The sequence below is a fragment of the Carassius carassius genome, chromosome 43 (assembly GCF_963082965.1).
Source record: "Carassius carassius chromosome 43, fCarCar2.1, whole genome shotgun sequence".
Lineage (NCBI taxonomy): Eukaryota > Metazoa > Chordata > Actinopteri > Cypriniformes > Cyprinidae > Carassius > Carassius carassius.
Genome location: NC_081797.1, coordinates 14,392,042 through 14,412,351, shown reverse-complemented (window position 1 = coordinate 14,412,351; position 20,310 = coordinate 14,392,042). Strand labels below are relative to the sequence as shown.

Below are 20,310 nucleotides of genomic sequence, written 5' to 3'. Positions count from 1 at the left end.
TGCTCTGGAGGTTCTTGGCACCTATGTGGAGGTTCTTGTCATGGGGTTAGCTGGGGAGATATGGCGAGTTCCAGCAGGAGTTGGATGACGAGGCTTAGGAAACTTCTTTACTTCCTTAACTTCATAATCAGAACCATTTAAGAACAGGGGCCCGTTCTTCGTACGTCGCTAACTCAGTTAGCTGGATTTGATTGTTGATGATTTGGCATGATCTTGGATTGTTTGGTTCTTCGAAGCTCATCCCGGAGCTGCTGTCATAGCAACAGGTCCGTAAGCTTAAACCTGCTCGGGAGCAGGCTTATTTCATGTAAACAGGATTAGATCGCTTCTTTTCAACCAGAACTGATACTCAAAATATGTCTGCTACCACCGGTACTTTATTACAAGAGTATCGTACTGATCCAGGGACAATAATTTAAAATAATAATCATTAAAAAAATTATTTAAAAATAATATAAAAATGCTGTGTAGTCCATAACAGCCTACTATAGACGGCCAGTTTTACTCACTGAAATATTTATTTGTCATAAAAGTATTACTTCATAATTGTATAAGAGTCTAACACATGCTATACAGATAATAGAGTCGTGCATTATTTTGAGAGATGACTGCTATTATAAGAGTGGCTTGATGGAGTGCAGGAGATGCAGATAACATGATATTGACCCTTAAGAAACTTTCATTAATGCTGTCACGTAACAAATATGTCCAAATATAAAATGAAATGAATAGATAATTTCTACATTGAAATAAAAATGTAAAGACTGTACAACTATTATAAATTGCGAATCTAAATAATTGGGAATCATGAAAAAATTTCAAAAAAAATAAAAACATGCATCTATTATCTGTTTCATGTATCTATTATAAGATTTATGTAGTTTTGTTTGCTTGGCTGTTTCCTTATAAAAGTCCAGAAATTTACACAATTTTTCGTCAGGTGTCTTTTTAAATATGACGTCATTACATTGCCGTCTTGCCACCAGCCAATCGCTGCACTGCTGATCATGGTTTCGAGTATCGATACATATCCCCTTTTAAGCCAACACATGAACGCGCAATTATCTCAGATAACTCAATCCAAGCAGCGATACAGTGTTGCCAGACGTACGATAATTATCGTATTTGTACAATAATTTTTACTTCTGTACGATGTACGATCAATAATGAAAAAAATCCCGTAATGTACGATAATTTCAGAATTTTATGAAAATTTAAATGATGGTAGTTGCAGTCATTGGGCTTCTTTACTCATACACGAAATTGGCTCATTACAGACACTCTAAATGCGTTCGTGTGCACCTGAGGGTGTGTTAAGAATGCAGGAGAGTGCCCTGCTTTAAAGCCAACGAGCACTAGTTGCGGTCCATGACAGCAAGAACTTCTTCAACATCTGGCAACATGCAGGATTTCGATGACAGCGGCTCAGATGTGGAGTTAACTGCACCACGCAGAAACAGCTAAATTCCTTCTTCACTGGATGCGACAAAGCAAGTGTTAAAAATAATTTTAATATGATTTAATATGCGCTGCGACGCAGACAGTCACTGAAAATAATGGGATAGTATTTTGTCTCACTGCTTCCGTCCAACAATACGCCTTGTTATCTATTGTGGTAATTTGCAGGTCGCGTCAAAATGTTGTTGGTTTAGAATAGATAAATAACTCTTTTAACTCGTGTACGATAATTTTGAACTTCTGGTACGATACTTGGACATTTCCAATCTGGCAACACTGCAGCGATACTAATCATACACAACAGGTGTGTTCGAAGAACTCAATTAGCCGGATCATGATTAGCACGATGATATCATCTTGGATGTGTCATTTGATCTCGGATGTAATAAGCGACGTACGAAGAACGGGCCCCAGCATGAGATTAATCAGTTGAAAATCACATGATGGAAGATTGCAGCAGATCATCTCATCATCCAACCCCAGCAGGAAGCATGCACCTAGAGCATGCATGTCGTGCCAGCTCACCCGGATGGAGAGCTTGAGAAAACCCTCCATATATCGCTCCAACCTCAGACCGCAATCCCTCAGCATGTCCTCAGCTGCAGTCATCTTTTAGGTCCGGTATTCCAAACTTAACGGGGTGGAGGGAACGAGGAGACACCGGAGAATGCTTCAACATGGAATTTAATGTAGAACAGAAACAGGCAAACACGGGAACTCAGAAGACATCCACAGCACGCCATTTACAATAGCTCATTCTATCAACAGGTTCGTTGAATAACTTTAATTATAAACCGGCCTTTATGAGTGAATCACTGAGTCATTCACTTAACATATGTGTTCAAAAACAGATTCCTTCAGAAACAAAACCTGAATGTTGTTATAAGTGTATCATTGAATCATTTACTCAACTGATTAGTTTAAAAAACACAGATTCATTCAGGAGTGAATACAAGCCTGTCATTATGAATAAGTCACTGAATCATTTATCCAACCAATTTGTAAAAAAAAAAAAAAAATCAGGAGCATCACTACTTTGTGTATTTCAGATACTTGCAAGATTTTTGCTGTGGCTTTGGAAATATTTTTGTTGACGGAGCAAAAATAGACAAAGTAACCTGTCAATACTGTGTCCAAAACGTAATTTGCTAAATATTAATGTCTTGTTTATTTGACTGTTGTGTAAAAAAAGTAGTGTCACATTACTGTATGGTTTTAACTTGGTTGATTTAAGATATTTTTATTTATTTGTTTGTTATAAAAAATTTAAAATTTAACTTTCAAGCCCAGGACCACCTTAAATACCCTGGGATCACATAGCCATGTTTGGCAGCAAAAGTTGTCTTCTTTTGCAACCTAGAGCCTTATTTCAAGTTCATAGTCCAGTCTTTATCTTGAGATTAAGTGGTTCAGTTTGTGGTATTTTCCGAAGATACTGTGTCCAAGATTACTTTAATGTGGCTGAACTTGGGTGATTCATTAAACCAACAAGACGAGTAAGTGCTCCCTCTGGTGAGATAAAAGCTTCCCATTCATCTGAGTTGTAGACTTCGGTCCACTTCCGAGACGCATTGTATTTCATTCTCTGTAAATGAGTCCCTATAAATTCCAGCCTGACAAGTTCAACGACTGAGCGCTCCGACTGGACCTCTTAATTTGCTCTCCACTACTGACCATTTTTAAAGATCTCCTTTGTTGCTTTACAAAGGATTTATCATAAATGGAGGTATCAACACTCCACAATTCAGGGTCAGATTTCAGATTATGCATGCGGGTGATACTGATAACATTGAGTTAAAGCTAAGAAAAGATGAAAAAACTGACCCTGTTCAAACTCAGGGTTTGTAGGAAAGTTATACAGTAGTATTTGCAGTAGATTCACACTTGTATTGTTGTTGGTGTTGTTTTTGTCATTTTCTCTAGCTAACCTCAGTGGAAAGGTCACTCCAGTCGGCGCTAATAAACTAATTAGCACAGAACACGGCATGAATTCATCATTAGGCTTTGAGGCATTGTGTGTATTAGTTTGGCATGCTTTGGAAAATGGAAATTGCATTGGAAATCCTTTGAAAAGCTTTGCAAATGAATTAAACTTGCATATAAATGAATGCCTCCATCCAGAGTCAGCCAAGAACTTGCACCAAGCCTGTCACTTGGGCATTTTTAGGGAAATAAATTAAATTCAGGATCTCTAAACTCTTATGTGCCAGATTTTATTTTTATTTTGCATTGGACTCATGTCTTCTTTGTTCTTTTTTTGCAGGGCTGGAGAAAGTTGGCAGGGACTCCACTTATGAGCAAGAGGGAAAGGTGCAGTTTGTGATGGATGCAGTGTATGCCATGGCCCACGCGCTGCACCGCATGCATCGGGACCTCTGCTCGGGATATCCAGGACTTTGTCCACGCATGAGCAACATAGATGGCAAGGAGCTGCTGGTATACATCAGAAACGTCAGCTTTAATGGTGAGAAACGTCCTCTATTTTAATACATTATTCTGCTACTCAGTTTAATTGGATTGTTGAAAAGCACACTTGAACCTCAACCCCGATTGTTGAATTAATTTGCATAATTTTTAACAGTCACCTTTGTTCATAATCAGAAATGTTTGTGCTGTAAAATCGAACCACTCCTGTTGTGTATTCAGAAATGTTTAAATTTGAACAAGTTCTTAATTATAACAATTGTTATTTTTGTTTTGATTTTAATGTATTTAGCATTTTTATTATTACTTAAACATTTTATATTAAATGTAACATATAGAATAATAAATCATTAGAAATGTTAAAACTAAAAAAGTTAAAACTATTTTTGAAAATACCGTTGTTGTGTATACATTATTTTTTTTACAATGCCTTTATTTAATTTTAATTTACTTTAAATAACCATTTTTATTGCTTCTTAAAAAGGTTATATATATAAAATAAAATCAAAAATAATAAATTAAAACTTTAAATTTCATATTTTAAAAGCCACATATGTTCATCATAAACAAAAATTGTACATTAAAACTGCAAAGGCATCATTGTGTATTAAAAAAGTTAATTTAATTTAAGAGGATATTTAATTGTAATCAGTTCTTAACCATTTATGTTTAGGATTAGGAATACAAATAAAAAATGTAAAACTGTAGTTAGTGCCTTTCACACCTCAGGAACCTTTTCATAGTACCAGAACTAATTGTGGAACTACCCACTTTTGGGCATTTTTGCACCGCAGGAACTGGGTGTGAATTTAGTACCGGATTGCCTTTTTCGAGAACCAAATTAGCTCCTACTCCGGAGCAGGGTCTAACCAGCACAACTGGTACTAACCGTGATGTAAGTAGACACTGATTAGCCAGACGTGTTCGGAAACGCCCTCACCTGCCATGATTTAAAACGCCATGTAACATACTGTAAAGAATTGTGTCAACTTATTTCAAGTATGAACAGCGATAAATATACAGATGCTGAAATCCAGGCACTTGTAGCAAATTGTATACGTCAACATTCCATGTCCATTATTGTGAAACCTGCGAGACACAACAAAAACACAGCTCTGATCACAGCGTCCTCCATCCTCCTGTTGTTAATGTTATTCTTCTTTGTTAATGTTGTTGAACACCGCGCACAAATGGCTTATGTCACGTCCTAGTGCGAATGAAATCCTTTGAATGGTACTGGGAAATAGTTTGCGCAAAATCATCCCAGTACTTTAGTGTTTGTTTCCAACTGTTCTTGGATAAATGTCTTTATCTGCCAAATCAAATAAATAAAATTATAAAAAAAATTGAGAATCTAGGAGTAATTTAGTTTGTTTTCATACCAGTATACAGTACAGTTACTTTAATAATACAGTTTCTATTCTGCTGATTTGACAGTTTTCCGTGTAGTGTTCATTCTCTTCTCTCGAAATGACTAAATGAACCAGAGTCATTCAGTTCCTTGAGATTCACTTCCCTACGATCTCTCTGCGCTCCTCTTCCTCAGTTTTGCATTCTACTACTTCCTGCCTCTCTGAAATTAACTCCTCACCTCGGCTCATCTACACACACTCACACTCGTCTCTTTTTGAAGACGTTTTATGCTGCTACCGTTTGTTACTTCATGTAGTGGATCAAAAATTCCTTGGCACAGTGTTCCCTTTTCTTGCTAAATCATTTTTGAGTGATCTTCTCCCGAACCACGTCTCTCACATTTTAAGTGAATTCAGCTTTTCCCTTCTGTTTAACTTCTTTTTAGCCTTTTTCTTTTATGTAGATCAGAGGGATTTCTGCAGCAATGCAAATAGTGACATGCCCACTTCCTCTGCTTTCTCTTAAAGTCTTGCTCCTTGAACATTTTAAAGCATCTGTGCCAATGTTGTAATCTGATGTATGTGCATAATGCAAAGTTTAACAGCATTCACAACCTATTTTATGTCTGTAATATGACACATTTCTGTGTGAAAAAGCATATTTAAGGCAACATTGTTGGTGTGGGTCTTTATTTTTATCCATTGTTATTTGATTGGATTGTGAAAAGTGTCTTTTAGAACTGAATGCTTGACTTATTCCAGGCATGAAAGAATAAATTTCCTCAGTTCATTTCGCTGCCAGTGTTTAATGATTCCTACTCTAGATTTTTTTGCTTCTTTTGATGTGGTTGAGTCATTTGGTCAAACATTTATGCATAATGCTCTATTCTGCTTCATGTACATTTCAGTGACTGAAAATGAATAAGTGAATAGCTTGGTTTGACCAGTTTCACAGTTGCTTTTGGAAGCGAATTCATTAGTTCATTTAATGAAGCTATAAAGTCTTTGAATTAAAACACCCAGACATTTCACAAACTGTTTAGATGCCATTTCAAAATAACTGGATATATTTTAACTATACTAGCTTGAGATTAAATGCTAATAACACCAGAAAATATTCAAACTAAAAACAAATAATTAAATGACATCACTCAAATTACCAGTATTATTATACATATAGCAATATCTGTCTTTCTTTCTTTCTTTTGTAAAACTTCATTTTAAGGTGTCCTTGTTACACGTTACATGTACTTACTTTTACAAAAACAATTAATTTGGCATAATTGCATGGAAGTAACCCTAAAGAAAAGATTCATCCTAACCCTAACCATAGGTTCTACCTTCCTTCGTTAATATTTTGAATTGTACTTTTGCATTTTATCTTTCATTTAATTTTGTTCTGTGTTTGTCTTTCTTTTAATGTTTCATGTAGTTTTTATTTTTATGTTAGTATTTCAACCAGGTTTGATATTCTGAATTATGTTTCTGTATTTTTTTTTTTATAGTTTTAATCATTTGTATTAATATTTTATTATATATAATTTTTATTTCTGTTTTTATTTTAGTTATTTTAGTAATTTGTATTAATATTTTATTACATATTATTTTCATTTTGGTTTTCATTTCAGTTATTTTAGTATTAAAGTGAATATTTAATTCATTAAACTAAATGTAACTAAATGTTGCCTTGGCAAATAGCTGAAATAAAATATATTTTTGTTTATTTATTAATATTACTTTTATTTCAAGTAATAAAGATGGTTTTTTTAATGGTTTTAGTTTTACTTAACGACAATACTCCTGCAAATAACTTGATATTATTATATCACATTCTGATTAATTCATCAAAGTAATCTTGTCAATATTTGCTAAGCAATTATTAGATAATTTAAAGGTATAGGAGGCTTGTGGGAGTTTATATTTAATGCATTATTTAAAAAAAATAAAAATAAATAACTGTGCTAAATTACTAGGCTATATTACATTGGCAGCCAACATTAAAACACTAAAGAATGTGACTGAAAAAACTTGCAGGAAAGATTTTATGACTTCTAGGGTGAAACATGGCCAGTTTGGTCCTCAGCATAATGAACGTAAAACCGTGTCTTGAAGGGTTTTATGCCTCTGCACAAATAACTGCGTTAGGATGGACATGACCGCTAGCGCATGCTAGTTCGGCTGTGCTCAGTCATGTGACGCTAAACTGTTGATGTTTACATTCAGCCGGATTCATGAGTCAAATGTAATGCAATGTGTAATGTTTAATTTGTTTGATAAAACACATTTCAAATGCTTCTTTTGTGTTTTGCATTCATTAACATTCACAGTGCTGTGTGTGTTCGTCTCGCATGCATGAGTGTATTTGTGCATATATGAGCCATCATGCGTGTTCAGAATCATGTGATGCACATCTGACATTTTTCTTGTGTTTTTTCTTGCCTGGACCACTTGATCGAGGCAGTAAGGGATGTTTTTTTTTCCCCGGGGAACAGCAAGAGTATGATTTCTAATCAAGTCAATGATAAAAGCAACACAGTCGGGCTTCAACCCCACAACCTTTATCCCTGAGCTATGACAGCCACTGTAGCCAGCAGGCAATTGCCAAGTCAACTGCAATCAGATGCACTTCAGTGGCTTCATACATATGCTTATTTTTAGATATGTGTGTTAGAGCAGAGCTACAGAATGAACATGTCTGTCATGATCACACCGAATTCCCTATAGTTATTATGCTGTACGTGTGTTGTGTGTCTTCCATATACTCCATATAAGCAAGTATAATACTATTTTTTTTTATTATTCTTTAAAAATAGGAGAAAATATATTTGCCAATGATGTGAAATAAACTTCAATATATATTAAAAAGTTACCTTAATAATATAATTTAATATAATAATTTCTTATTTCATGCTTTTTTTTGTTTCGTTGTTCATATCTTTTTAATTATTATTATTATTTTACTTTCAATGTTTTTTTTTTCCATTATTTGCTTTTTCATGTTTTTTTTTCATAGCTTTTTATTATTTTTCAAATACATGCTGATTTAAAGGTATATAATTAACGAAAATACATTAAGATAGCATTCAGCATATAGGAACCAGAAGAACTCTCTCGAGCTAGTCAGAGCGTCGTAATAGCAAGTGACTGATTATAAAGCTGACCTGGAAAGATTTCATTATGTTTTCATCTCTATTATCGATTTTCTGAGCAGCTAAGTGAAAACAGATTATTAAGTAGCTGGATAATGGTTGAATAAATGGAGGACAGGGAAAGGACATTGCGATTGTCTGCTGTGAGCATGTCGGCAGCTAATTGTCTTTATAAAGAGCGGAAAAATCAATACAGGGAGATGAGTTCAATAAACAGTGGATTGTAGGTATCTACGGTGTTTCTTTAATATGTAATGTTTTATCTAAGTGTTGGAAAAGGGCATCACCACTTCACATCAGACAGCTGAATAAATTGAAGAATTAACCTTTTGACAAGGCATGGACTTCCTTCATTTGTCTGACTCTGCTGTCAAACTCTGGCATGAGATCAAGAATATAATCTTTGGCCTGAACACAGAGCAGACATGTTTTTATGGTGTGTATAGAATTGAAATGATTAACCTGCATGTAAGTTTGCATTAGATATAGAGTTTTCAGGCTTGTGTATTCTGTCTATTTGCCTTGTCGGTTGTCTTGCATTATAAGCAGCAGCTGTATGAAACTAGATCTGATGTCAAGAGATTGAGTTATAAAAGGACAGATGTGATTCTACAGTATCAGGTCACTAGAAGGCCAGTGGTCTGGAATTTGGTTTCTGCGCTTGGTTCAATTTCTTGGTCCAAGCCCAAGTTTGATTGCACTCTCCTCCTGCTGCACCAGCAGCTCTCTTTTTGCATTGCACTTTTGTATGTTTACATCAGGCTGCGCGCGCGCGCGTGTGTGTGTGTGTGTGTGTGTGTGTGTACTGTATGTATTGTAACCTTTGGACTCAACCACAGACTCTGACAATCTCCAGGCCAGGACACCCCAGCCAGATCAGATAAACTTTACGACCTAAACGTACAGTATGTAGAGAGAATCTTCCTCCTTACTCCTACTTCCATACTACTATAAGAAATGACTTATTTTATTAATTCATAGACAACTTGTTCTTGGACTTTCCTATCATGCATAGCCAGGTCTTTGCGTATGATTAATACCTCTTTGTATGTGGTCTTGTGTATTGTATTTTGTTTTATGTATTCTTATGATAGATCACTATTTAATGTAAACTCACCTATACCATGTTTGGTCTCTATTATTTGTCTTCGGATGATCTATCTGAGAGTGTATTTTATATGTTTATACCTATGCAACATATTAGTGTTCTAAGAATCTTTAGTAGTCTTTGCATCAACATCAAATCCAGTTACATACATGTATGCAAATGACCATGTTCGGAGACAAAGAGTTGTAAAATTTCCCTTCAGAAGTGCAAATCACCATTGGCTCTTTAACACCCAAGCGGCGTGACCTCCACAGAACTTAAAAGGCCTCACTTCAGTGACCCGCCTTTCTTTTTAGTCTCTTCACCACTTTCTCATCACCTTCCCATCTTCTGGTCGCCGCGCCTGGCAGGCTTCAACACAGCTCAGTCTGTGGTACCAAGAGGATGGGGATGCTGATCTAGAACTCTTCTGAACCCCCTTACTTTGATGCCAGGCTGTGGCCTTGTCTTTCCATTAACCAAGGATTTCCGCTGTTCTCTTTTCAATTTCCACCTGGGAAGAAACGTCCAATCACCATCAGTCAAACCATTGTTACACTGTTAAAAATTTATTGTAATTTTACAGGAAATTCCTGGCAACTAATTGCCGTGAATTTACAGCAAGTATTATACAGGTAATATACTGTTTTTTTTAATACAATATAGTACTGTATTTATACAGCAGTGCTACTGTGATTATAGTAGCATTATTACAGTAAAATGCTGTAATTTATTTTAATTTTCTGTATATTTACTTATTTTATCTTTTTTTTTTCCCATTCAAACAAAATTACAGTTTCACTGAAGAATCTAGCTCACTTCCAGACGTCCAGACAGTCTATCATCAGGGGGAACATGGTAATAAATAACAAAAGGTCCCAACCAGTCTTGAACTGGGGAAGCTGTGGGGTGTGGGTGGGCATCAATACTAGCCCATCAACTCAAAATCCAGGAGTCTTCTTAATAGGGTGCAGACAGGTGCGTTGAGCCCATGTCTCGTCTCTGCTTTGCTGACATCTTGGAGTTGCATGTTTAATATGCTGTGTTGGATAAGCATGTTTACCATACAAATACAGCATTGTTTTAACCACTGCACTAGTAAAACTTAATTGGAAACTTCCAGTTTTATATATTGTTACTTTTTTATTAAAATAAATAAAGTCTCCTCTTTTAAATTATGTGCATTTATTTTTCAGGACATTCAGACAATAAATGCTGTTTTGATACTTTTTGACGTGGTGCAACAGATCGCTGTATAAAAGCCTCAGTTTATATGGCAGCATGGAGAACAAGTGATTGCGTTCATCCCTTACTTTTTACTATTAGTTTTAACGGGAAATAAACATGAATGAACATCTCATCTCATGCCATCTCATGAACAAAATGTCACGTAGCATTTCAGTTACCTTAAGCAAATCATTTGTGTCAACAGATCATTAGTTACCTCGAGCAATGAAATCTAGAGAAGAGCATTTTGCTAAATATTAGACTATTTTGCTATCCATTATATTTTTACTTTACCTGTTGATGTCTTAATTGTGTTTAAATAAATCTTATGAAATAAGTTTAGGCAGACACTCTGCAAATGAATTCATTTCACCAAATAAATAGAAATGTTATAATTTCGAAGTTTTTTTATTATTAATTTCATTATTTTGTTGACTGTTTGTTTTATTTTTTATTATTTTATAATGAATTTATATTTATATATTTTTTATTTTATAATACATTATGTACATTATTATTATTATTATTATTATTATTATTTCACTCGGTTCTGACCGATCTCCAAGTTTCTTCATTGCTGTCTCTCTCACCTCACTTCATCAGTTGTTCTTCCACATATTCGCCCCCCAGACTTTGGGCAACTTGTGTGTCTAAAGACCAAGCCTCAGGTAGTTCAAATCACATTTGCATAGACCTCTCAGAAGACGGAGAGAACACTCTAATCCAATTCAGTGAACCAGCATAAGGCTCAGATGTCTTCACTTTGGCCAAAAACGCAGTGCTAGTGGCGAGGCTTTATACAAATATTGTGACAGTTGGCTGAAGTCCATGCCTGGTTGACGGTATTGATGATGCACCCTACAGAGATGATCATTCATGCTCTCCACATGACTGAATGCCCTCCTTAGAGCAAAAACTGTCTTATTTACCATTTACTCGGGCTGCATTTCAATGGAATAAGCATTTCAAGCAGTCAACTTCTGTTGATTAGGTTAGCACTCCGTTTAAGAGAGCTGGCAAACACACCACTTGAGCATGAGCTCCATCAAATAGCTATTAGTATGAATCTCCCTCGAGTCCGCGAGGTTGTTGAAGGCGTTTCCCTCACAGGAAATTAACTAAGATGTAGCGGTTAAAAAGTAGCCCACTTCTAACACATGGGAATTGTGTATGTGACCCTAATAATCAAAGCTGGAACTCCAGGAGTTTTTCTGGAGTTGTCAATTCATCACATATGCTGTTATTATTTCAATTTTTTGATCTTCTGTGCTGAATGCTCATATAAACTCATTTTGTTTGCCTTGGTTCTTTTAAATACGGCACACTTGAGCTGATTCATTGTTGATGTGGAATATTAGCCACGTTGTGTTATAATGAGATACATCTTCAGGCAGGAGTGATTCACTCCACTGCGGATGATATTTGCAATGCATGTACTGTGAAAAGTAATGCCGAGATCAAGTCAAAACTTGTGCCTACATGCCGCGCATAAATTATAGTAGTACGGTTCGTTCGTTCTAGGCATGTTCCCCTTCCTGTTCGGCTTTCCACAGGCCACTTTGAATTAGCACTGTCTAATTGCAAGTCTTAAGAATGAGGTCTAACCTGTGATTAAACCGATCCTTGGCTTAATCAAAACATCTCGTCCACCCTTTAATCATTTCTTCTGTATTGTCACAGCCTTTGTACGAGTTGTTTGGATGGCGCAAGCGAGAGACTGCAATCAAGTAGTTGATTGGAAATTGGTCAGTGTCCTGCATCAAGATGACAAGGCTTACGCCAACTTTGTTCTGGATTCATATTTTATAGCAAAAAATATATATATTTGAGGGATGGTGTGTGTCCGCCTTCTGTCTGTGACTCCTTAAAACTATTATCAGCATATTTAGTGTTATTTCATCATTGTCATTTTCTAAATAACTCTTGCAGTTTTTTTTTCCTACTTCTTACATCAAAAATCTTTACTTGACACACAATTTCTGAAACCTGACACTCAAAACACCGAACCACACAACAAATCTGCTAAACCATCTTGGCCTTTGACCCAGTTTTCAACTTCATAACACTTTTTTCAAAACACAACATACAATTCGTTATCCAACATAAACCACAGACTTGAGTTTTAAACAACTACATTCTCGCCTGAAATACTTTTAAAATAACATTTCATGACAAAATAACAGTAATATTTTGAAGATGATTAGAATAAATGGTTGAAATCACAATGCTGCGTGAACTCAACCAATCAGGATGTTTAACGGCCAAGTCCTGCCCCCGAAAGTTCCAGAACTTTGAAAAAGTACCACCTCGCCAGCAGGGACTTTCTGAGGGGCAATATTTTATCCGGAACTTTATTTAGATCCTGGTTCCTGCGATGGAAACACACCGAGTACCGACCCAAAGTCCCTAGTATTATAGTAGCTTAACACTTAACAAAATAGTACCTTAACACTTAACAAAGCATAACACTTTTTTCAAAACACAACATACAATTCGTTATCCAACACACAAAAATCTAACAGGAATTAATATTATGGCAAAGCTGTTTGGCGATTTTTTGCTTTTGAGATGTGTATGTGATATCTTGAATGCAGTGCTTCATTTTGCAAGTGATGTGAGACATTATGTGTGTGCAATTCTTGGATATGTGTGTGAAGTTTTGAAGAAAAAAGTGGCAAAGTTTGAAAATGTGATAGCATTTGTAAAAAACTGTAAATGTTACATTCATAATATTTTTTTTTATTACTGTGTTTTGTTTTGTTTAGCTTTTTATTTTGTTGTGGCATGTTTTTTGTGAATTTTCTTTAGTTTTTTTGTTTTGGTGTGTGTGTGTTTTTTTTTGTAGTTGTTTGCTTTAGTATTTTTGGGTGTTTGTTTTGTTCTATTGTATTGTGTTTGTTTTGTTTTCTGTTTAATTTTGTTGTGTTTTGCTTTTGTTTTGTTTGTTGTGTTTTGTGTTTCATTAGTTGTATTGTTTTGTGTTTTTTTATGTTTTGTATTGTGTTTGTGGTGTTTGTTTTCTGTAGAATTTAGTTGTATTGCAGTTGAGGTGCTTATTTTGTTGTATGTCTCCTAGTTTTGTTGTGGTCTGTTTTTATGTTGTTATTGTGGTTCTTTCTCTTTTTTTTGTGGTGTTTGTTTTGTGTATTATTATTATTTTTTTTTTGCATTTGTCTTCTGTTTTTGAAAGTGAAGTAACATATAGTGTGGTGACCCATACTCGGAATTCGTTCTCTGCATTTAACCCATCCACACGCACGCACGCACACACACACACACACACATGCGCACACACGCACAGCAGTGAATACACACCCGGAGCAGTGGGCAGCCATTTATGCTGCGGTGCCCAGGGAGCAGTTGGGGGTTCGGTGCCTTGCTCAAGGGCACCAAATGCCACATTTCCACCGAAATTACCTGGAACAATTGTACCAGGAAATTTTTTCCCCAGGAACTATTTTCCACCCAGACCTGTTGCTTTCTGTGTTTCCACCGTGGTCTAAAGTACCGGGAAGATTTGGCAAATATTCTGTTGACGTAGGTCTGTGCCGGTTTCTCAATACAAAGTACGCAAATTTCAGACTTGCATCCTCAGTAGTTCAGACTTTGCGCTTTCGACTCGGGAGTGTGATGTCTGTGACGACGCAAATCTGGTAATTCTGTGAACAGCAGCGTACTTGATAACATCAGTCAGCTCGCCTTGGCTACTGCACAATAAAACAAATAAGGATATGAAATACCACTGCCTCCTTTTGTTTTCATTTAAACATAATAACAGCTGCAGACATGTACTTAGTTCAGGGACATGTGTACATATACAGACATTAAAATGAAATTAAATATTATATCAATTGCCTCTTTTTATTTTCATTTTAACATATAGATAAATTGAATACAGACCAAAGATTACCTGTTAGATTTACCCAAAACGAATTATATTTTAAGTTTAACCGCTAAAGAGACATCAGAGCCAGAGGCACACATCAGAAGGTCTAGCCGAGGTGAGGCTGCTCTCGGCGGATACATGAGGACTGAGCTCCCACTGATCGCGTGGAGCTCACCGTCTCCAAAATCAGCGAAACAGATTTTTAAATAGGCGCCGTCTTAATAAATAAACCACAGATTTGAGTTTTAAACAACTACATTCTCGCCTGAAATACTTTTAAAATAACATTTCATGACACAATAACAGTAATATTTTGAAGATGATTAGAATAAATGGTTGAAATCACAATGCTGCATGAACTCAACCAATCAGGATGTTTAACGGCCAAGTCCTGCCCCCGAAAGTTCCAGAACTTTGAAAAAGTACCACCTCGCCAGCAGGGACTTTCTGAGGGGCAATATTTTATCCGTAACTTTATTTAGATCCTGGTTCCTGCGATGGAAACACACCGAGTACCGACCCAAAGTCCCTAGTTCCTGGGTAAAGTTCCAGCGGTGGAAACGCAGCTTCAGTCGTGGTTTTGAGGGTGGACAGAGCACTGTACATTCACCCCACCAACAATTCCTGCTGGCACGAGACTTGTACTCGCAACCTTTTGGAATCTCTAATCATTAGGCCACAACTTCCCCCATTTGTTGTGGTGTTTGTTTAGATTTTAATTAGTTTTGATTAGTTTTTCGATTAGAAAAACTAAAATAAACACTCATACTGTAGGTGTTTATTTATTTTTTTCTTCCTCGGCTGTAAAGATGCAGTTTTTGTCTTAAAAATACAGTACACTTAATTGTGAAAATTGACCATCACCATGCCACAGTCTGCAAAAATGTCACCTAAAGTAACTTGTGCTATTGACTTTATTTGATCGGTTCTTTTACTTCATTTGTCAGCTCTAATCTTGTCAGTGAAATGGTTCATTTGGAATTGTTGCCTGGCAAGAGGTTGCATCTCAGTATCAGAAGATAATGTGTGCGCAGAGCATGCGACTTTGAATGAGAAATCGGATTATTTTGTTGCTCGAGGTGTGTCGAAACAGCAAGCATCATTTTCAGTGGATTCCTCTAGGCCCACTCCACGGCTGACTGTATGCAGGTGTTTTAATAATGCATGACTCGCTATCTCAAGAGAAGCTCATTTGATACAAACTCTCCCTCCTCACGACCTCCTCTGTATGCCACTGAAATTGTTCATCTGAGACGACTCCTGTAGGCCCGAGAAAACTCACCAGGGTTTCATAATGATGGAATGATTTTGTATAATAACAGATAACAAATGAAGAAGATCCTCTTATGCTTTGTTAGCAGTTCAACAAATAGTTTTGTTCAGAATATGACCCTGATGTCATTTTTAGCTTATCACTGATAATGTATAATCACTATCACTGATGTAATTTATTCATCTTGTTGGTTGAATGGATCTGGAGCATGATGCGTACATTGTTTATGCAGAAATCCTGATGTTTTTATGTCTCAAGTAATGTCTGATGTGTTTACTGATTCGTCTTGGCCATGGGAGATTATGTAGCTGAGATCGTCTGATTCAGGATTGCACAAGATCCGAAAATCATAATGTTGTTTTATCTCTTTGTACAGGAAGTGCCAAGACCCTAGTTGTGTTTAATGAAAATGGAGACGCCCCTGGACGCTACGACATCTACCAATATCAGATAACAAACAGGTCGGCTGAGTACAGAATCATCGGCCACTGGACGGATCAGCTGCATTTAAATGTAAGGAGTTCATCTGTGTTCCTTTTCAAGTGTACTTAAATGTTAGAGGCTGTCTGTAAAACAGTTATTTAGTTTGGTAATGATGATTATGGTGTAGATGACTGCCATAATGATTATGGCAATTACACTGTACAATTAGTGGTGTTGAATTAACACCCATAATTCAGAAGTAATTTTTTCTCCATAGACGTGAAATTAACTGTGTATGTGCTGGCATTGATGATGATTTATAATACTGTTTAATAGTTTGGGGTCAGTAAGATTTATTTTTTATTTTTTTAATTTGAAAGAGATTAATACATTTATTGTGCAAAGATGCGTTAAATTGATAACAGGTGACATTTACAGTTTTAAAATTAGAAAAAATAAATTTTGTTCTTTTTAACTTTCGGCTCATCAAAGTATCCTAAAGAAAAATGTATCAGATTCAGTGACTTATTTCAACATTGATAATAAAAATAATAATAAAAGTTTCTTGAGCAGTAAATCAGCATATTAGAGTGTATTCTGAAGGATAATGTAACACTTTTAGAGTAATGATGCTGAAAATTCAGTTTTGCGTCACAGGGATATTTTACATTTGAAAATTTTAAAATAAAAAACATTTAGTTTAAATTGTAAAATAAAATATTAAATAATCATAAAAAGCCTAAGCTTTTTAACAGTATTATATTATATTATAGTATATTATATTATCTCTGTCAAACAGGTCATTCAAACTACAGCTGACAAATTTTCCTCCTTTATCTTTTTAATAACTCTTAATTAATGTTACCTTCATAATATGTTCCTTTGTTAAATCAGTTTTATTTCTTTTATTTCCTTTTTCATTTTCTCTTTATTAAATTTTACTTCCCCTACAAAACAGTTCCACAGAATCTGAAAATAACAAATGCTTTTTGACATTTACCAGAATATTTCTGACGTTGTTTTTCTTCAGATGAATGCCATGCAGTGGGCGAGCAGAGACTCATCCGTGCCGGCGTCTGTATGCAGCCTGCCCTGTCAGACCGGCGAGCGGAAGAAGGTTGTGAAGGGGGTGCCGTGCTGCTGGCACTGTGAGCGCTGCGAGGGATACCATTACCAGGCCAGCGAGTTCACGTGCCAGCTTTGCCCATATGAGCAGCGGCCAGATCAGAACCGCACCGGCTGCCAGCCAATCCCCATCATTAAGCTGGAGTGGCACTCGCCGTGGGCTGTAGTACCTGTCTTCATTGCCATCCTGGGAATTCTTGCCACGACCTTTGTGGTGGTGACGTTTGTTCGTTACAATGACACGCCGATCGTACGGGCCTCCGGCAGGGAAATGAGTTACGTGCTGCTAACGGGAATTTTCTTATGCTATGTCACCACGTTCCCCATGATAGCGGAGCCCGGAGTGGCCGTCTGCTCCTTCCGCAGGATCTTCCTGGGTCTGGGCATGTGTTTCAGCTATGCTGCATTGCTCACCAAGACCAACCGCATCCATCGGATCTTTGAGCAGGGCAAGCAGTCAGTTGCGGCGCCACGGTTCATTAGCCCCGCCTCCCAGCTAGTCATCACCTTCAGCCTGATCTCAGTTCAGTTAATGGGCGTGTTTGTGTGGTTTGTAGCCGACCCTCCGCACATTGTTGTGGATTACGGCGAGCAGCGTACGCAGGACCCCGGGAACGCCCGCGGGGTGCTCAAGTGTGACATCTCGGACCTGTCACTCATCTGCTCACTGGGCTATAGCATCCTTTTGATGGTCACGTGCACTGTTTATGCAATCAAGACAAGGGGAGTGCCGGAGACCTTCAATGAAGCCAAGCCCATTGGATTTACCATGTACACCACCTGTATCATCTGGCTGGCCTTCATTCCCATCTTCTTTGGGACCGCACAATCTGCAGAGCGGGTGAGTCTAAAGTGCTAATTGCAAGGATTTTTCTGAATATGTGAATTTTTATTTATAGTAGGTGCCATGTTGAGATCATCTGCATCCCGTGGAACCATGGTACCATAATGTCTCAATATAAAGTCCAAGATCACACATCAAACTATATTTAGAGACAAAATGTTTTTTTAACCCCATATTGCATGGCACTGACTTGCATTTGTTGCATTTTTGATATTGGTCACCCACATGCCTTATACACTACCATGTCATAGTGTTTTTAGTTTTTTAGATTTTTTAGAAGAATCCGCATTCTTCACCTAAAAGTGATCGGGCAGATCAAACCAAAAGTTGTAGAGACTTTACACTTTTGGAAGGATGGCTGTAGGGGAGTGCAGGGCACAAACTAACCCTGGGGTTAGTTTTAACATGCGTGGTTTAAATATTTCCACACATTCTAGAATAACAAAATTTGTGGTATAGTTGCCATCTCAACACTGTATAGAGAGAAAAAGTGCACCAAAATTCGAAGATCTTTTAAAGATATCGCTCAACAATTATTTTACCATAGTAAAAGAACATTTCTGGCTTAAGTACATTTTTTCATTTCAGTTTTTTAGTATTCATTTAAAACTAGAAAAAACTGTTATATTTTAATCTCCAATATGTTATTTATCAGATTAGATGGTTTTTAATGCTTAGCTAACTAGCAGAAGCCACTAGGCCGGGTTGCACGATAAATCGCATTTAATATTTAATGTGCATCTTGTTGTTAGTCTCTGTCCCGTGTTCTGTGTATGTTCCTTCTCCCTGATTGTTTGATTTGTTCCAGGTGTCTCGTTATTGGTTATCCTTCTCACCTGTCTGCCTCATGTTAGCTGCCCTTTTTAGTTCTAGCCTGTTCAGTTCTTCCTCGTCTACTGTTATACATCAACCTGAGTGTTTGTCTTCCGTGAGTCTCTGGAAATAAAGTCAAGTTATAGCACTCCCCAGCGTCTCCTCATCCGTCCCTTTCTGCCTGAGAGTAAGCGTGACACTTGTCAGTAAAGCTGCTTCTGTAATCTCCATCACCTGTGTGCTTTCACATGGAGCAGCATTGACTACACAGAGCCGTTGTTCACTGACAAGCTGCACAATCATTATTTTGTGCATATTTGTCACTTGATCCTTCAGAAAGTATCATATCACATTCTGTTCGGTAGAGTCATATTGAGTGATATTAGTGCTATTGTCATTATCTATCTTTTTCTCTTTGTTGTTGTGCCGATATGATGAAGTGAACAGATGAGGATCATCTATATTATCTCCTCATAGCAGCTCTTATCAGTACACAGTCCTTGTTAGACTTTTAGAAATTTGCATCAAAAACAAGCACTCATCTAAGAGATGCTCATTATCAGATGTATGGAGATGATCAAACATGACCCGAAGGAATAGTTCTGCTGTTAATGGGCCATAAATAGAGCGCGCTGCCTCTGTCAGTCCAGGCCAGTGTGGGTCTTATAATGTTGATAACTTCCGTGGCGGTGTGCAGACTGTAGGCTGAACCCTCAGTTCTTTCTGCACCAGGATGTATTTCTGTCCAGTGCTCATTAGTGCAGCCGAGAGAAGCCACGATTAAAAACACAGTCTTCTCTGCATGTCTAATATCTGTGACATGTGTTTTGATTTCCTCCTGCAAAGATTTACTGTCAGATATTGATGTCAAGTGTTATGTTAAAGTAAAAATTGTGCAAAAACTGAGGATTGAAAGCAATGCTCAATAAGAATTCATCTCCAAGAGCTTGACAACATGATTTTCTCAAGATATAACAACTAGAGATGGAGTTGAACTTGTTGACCTAACTGTTTTCTGTTAGCATGGATGGTTCTCTATCTATTTATATTTTTTAGACAGATGGTGCTCTGGAATATCTGATTTTTGATGGTCAATGGCTGCATTCTGTAGATTTACTGTAGTTTTTCTACTTAGCATGTTTCATGTCTGCTATCACTTTTCCTCATATAATGAATAAATATATTATGTTTTTTTCTTAATTTATTTGGTTAGAGGCCAGGTATTAATTGGGATAATGTGCAGTCAGCT

The 20,310-nt window shown here is 36.8% G+C and overlaps 1 protein-coding gene across 1 annotated transcript in view; it reads left to right on the top strand.

The window, feature by feature from the left end:
* grm8b (glutamate receptor, metabotropic 8b) overlaps positions 1-20,310 on the top strand; it is a 147,017-nt gene that overhangs the window by 114,580 nt on the left and 12,127 nt on the right. Inside the window, exons 7-9 of the mRNA XM_059536319.1 lie at positions 3,722-3,922; positions 16,233-16,369; positions 17,310-18,245. Coding sequence (XP_059392302.1) covers positions 3,722-3,922; positions 16,233-16,369; positions 17,310-18,245 — 1,274 coding nt within the window. The remainder of the gene's footprint in view (positions 1-3,721; positions 3,923-16,232; positions 16,370-17,309; positions 18,246-20,310) is intronic.